Raw genomic sequence first — 3,369 nt, forward strand, 5'->3', positions numbered from 1 at the left:
GGAGCCTCAGTGCTCACATTTTTAATTCTAGGTGATTTGGAGTGACATACCTTACTCGCAGGAGAAATCTATTTTTCTCACAGGTCTCAGCATACCTCCAGTTGAGCACAAAGCAGTCATCGCGTTTTTCAGCTGGACAGTAGCGATGATCAACGCAGATATGAAGGTCAAAACTGCGATGATGTGATCTTTACTTAGAGCAATTTTCTTCATCACCCCCAAAAATCGTGAATTTTGAGGCAGAAAGGGTGTTGGCGTGTTTTTTATGGTTCTGAGCTTGAGATTTTGCCAGTTTGGTGGTGGATCTGAATTGCAGACACAGATATTGTGGCAGATTGGTGGCAGATCGACTAGATCGGAGGCAGATTGGGTGGATTGGTGGAAGATCAGACAAATGTGTGATCATTTCAAAGGTTCTAGTATGTTGTGAGATTGTTTTTTTTGTAGCTTCTAATTGTTCACTTGGTTAGAATCGATTGAAGGTCAGGGGATCTGGAATTCGATCAGTCCAAAATGAGCAATTTCACAGAAGCTTATCTCAATGAGACTAACAAACTCGATGGGACCAATTATATCAATTGGAAATTAAAGCTACAAACATTGCTTGAGGGATCGAGCGCATGGTCAATCGTTAGTGGTGATGAGCAGAAGCTGACCATTTCGGCAAGAGGTATAGCAACACTAATACATGATTGGGATAAAAGGGAGAATAAGGTGAAAGTCTTATTGAAGATGTCTGTTAAAGACAATATTATCCCACATATCAAAGACTATAAATCGTCCAGTGAGATATGGACTACACTCAAGAACCTTTACCAGACGCAGAACACCAATCGCGTCTTGTCGCTCAAAGGCAAGTTGTTTTCCATGAGGATGGAGGAGAATGAATCTATCGTTGGATTCATTGCACGGGTCAAGGACCTAAAGGACAGATTGGGTGACATCGGGGAGAAGGTGTCTAATTCTGATCTTGTCACAATTACATTGAATGGGATGACAAATGAATACCAAATGTTCATCATAGGCTTATTAGCAAGGGAGAAAACCCTTGTATTTGAAGAGCTAACAAGAATCCCGAAACAGGAAGAAGAGTGGCAGAAGAATTTGAAACCACGGAATGCCAATCTTGCTTTGATGGAGAAGAAGAAGTCATGCAAAGGGAAACAACCCTAGGGATAGAAAGGCGGTGTAACTTTTTAGAAGAGACCATTTATAGGTTTGTCTCCAAGTAACAATGGTAACAAACTTGACATTCAATGCTTTTACTGTGGGAAAATCAATCATTTAGTTAAGTTTTTCTTTAAGAAATAGGAGGATGAGGCTAGAAATAAACAGAGAAAGAACAAAGGGCACTTTGTTGATGAAGGTTATAGTCATGATCTTTGATTATTCATAGCTGATTATGCGCTTTCAGCTCTTGAGGAGGATGAGGCCAAAATATGGTTCGTAGATTCAGATGTGTCATCACATATGACAGGTAATAGGCATTGGTTCGAAAATTTTGAAGAAACTACTTGTGGAGCTAACATATATTTAGGTGATGACAGAGGTTATCAGATCAAGGGGTACGATGATATTTCGATGATGTTTCATGATGGTAATATCATATATATTAAAAATGTGATGTATGTACCCAAGATCAAGAAGAACTTGATCCTTGTTTCAATGATGGCATATCAGGACCTACAAGTTGAATTCTTCAGATCATACTATGTCATAAAGGACAACAAGAAGGAACCAATTGCATTAGGAGTGCATGTGGGAGGCTTGTATAGGTTGAACGTCAAGAACATGCCACACCAAGCTCTAGCTTCAACAAGACTGACAGCCTAGAATATTTGGCATAAGAGATTCAGTCATCTTAACCTGTAAGATCTCATGCTACTAGAAAGAAAAGGTATGGTTGATGGACTACCTGCTTTTCAGAATGTTCATTTAGATTGTGATGGATGTGCATTAGGGAAAATGCATAGGGAAGAGTTTCCTCTGAATGTTGATAGGAAGAAAAGAGATATTGTGGAACTTGTGCATACAGATATATGCGGACCTATGCAGACTAGGTCGCTAGGTGGTGCATATTATTTCTACCTTTTACTAATGATTGCACTAGATTCTCTTGGGTATATTTTATTAGAAAGAAGAGTCACACATTTCAATGCTTTAAAGAATTCAATAATATGGTGGAGAAGTACATAGGAAAATTTATTAAGATCCTTCGCTCTGATCAAGGGGGAGAATGCAAATTGGGAGATTTCATGAAATTTTGCACTAATCATGGGATTATTCAATAGTACATAGTACCTCACACTCTGCAGTAGAACAGAGTTGTTGAATGAAAGAACAGGAGTGCGCTTGCAGTATGCTTCAAGGTAAGGGTCTATCTAATGGTTTTTGGGCTGAAGCCATTAACACTGCAGTATACTTGAAAAATAAGAGTCCAACTAAATGTCTCAATTTTAAAACTCCTTTTGAAGCATTTTATGGATATAAGTCTGCAATGAATCATTTAAGGGTTTTTGGGTCAAAATCCTTTTCTTATATTCCCAAGGATGATAAAAATAAGTTAGATCCTAAGGCCACAAAATGCATCTTTGTAGGATACCACACTGAGTTTAAAGATTATAAGTTGTTTAATCCTTTGACTCATAAAGTTTTTGTGAGTTGAAATCTGTTATTTCATGAGCAGACTAAGGAAGGAAATAAGGAGAATAGCCTTGAAGAGTGGCAAATTCCATTGTTGATGGAAGAAAGCAGTGAGTACATGTAGCAACATCAACAACAACAGAAAGGGGAAGAAGCAGGTGATGCAATTAGTAAGTCAAGCCTGCTAAGGTCTGAAGCAGACAGATTTTAGGTGTCCCTTACCAAGAAGATTAGGTAGGCAGACTCAACTACCAGCCAAATTAAAAGATTATGTTTTAATTTCAAACATTTTAGATGGTATAGAACCCACAAATTATAAATAAGTTAGTCAATCTCATGAGTGGAGAGCCACAATGAATGAAGAATTTGAATCTATTATTTGAAATAATACTTGGGAACTAGTTGAATTTCCAGAAGGAAAAATACCCATAGGCAGGGAAAATTTTAAGAACCATCCTAAATTTATATGTATAATAAATGGGCTAATCCCCATGATACATAGGAAAAATGGGAGGCGATTTTATCAATAATATAATATGTATATATAATTTCTTTGGCGAATCTCTCACCAGATTATATTGTCTTGTACAGTGATGGAAAATCTTTCACTGAATTATAAAATCTTGTAAGATCTTGGCAAATATTTTACCGAATAATAAAACATTGTGAAGTCTTGACAAATTTTTTGTTCCAAGTTTCAGTGGCCGTGTTCGTCAAGGTTCTTAC

At 37.3% G+C, this 3,369-nt stretch overlaps 1 protein-coding gene across 1 annotated transcript; it reads left to right on the forward strand.

Moving 5' to 3' along the window:
* Nucleotides 1–513: 513 nt before the first annotated feature.
* Nucleotides 514–1,173, forward strand: LOC149251970 (uncharacterized). The gene has a single exon (XM_089454041.1). The coding sequence runs from the start codon at nt 514–516 to the stop codon at nt 1,171–1,173; it is 660 nt and encodes a 219-aa protein (XP_089310167.1).
* Nucleotides 1,174–3,369: the final 2,196 nt, after the last annotated feature.

Source organism: Pinus tabuliformis, chromosome 7 (genome assembly GCF_031772625.1).
Source record: "Pinus tabuliformis cultivar Carrire ecotype Pingquan chromosome 7, CPIR1, whole genome shotgun sequence".
Taxonomy (NCBI): domain Eukaryota; kingdom Viridiplantae; phylum Streptophyta; class Pinopsida; order Pinales; family Pinaceae; genus Pinus; species Pinus tabuliformis.

Excerpts from the sequence above, each read along its gene's own strand:
- LOC149251970 (XM_089454041.1), top strand. The coding sequence starts at position 514 with ATGAGCAATTTCACAGAAGCTTATCTCAATGAGACTAACAAACTCGAT.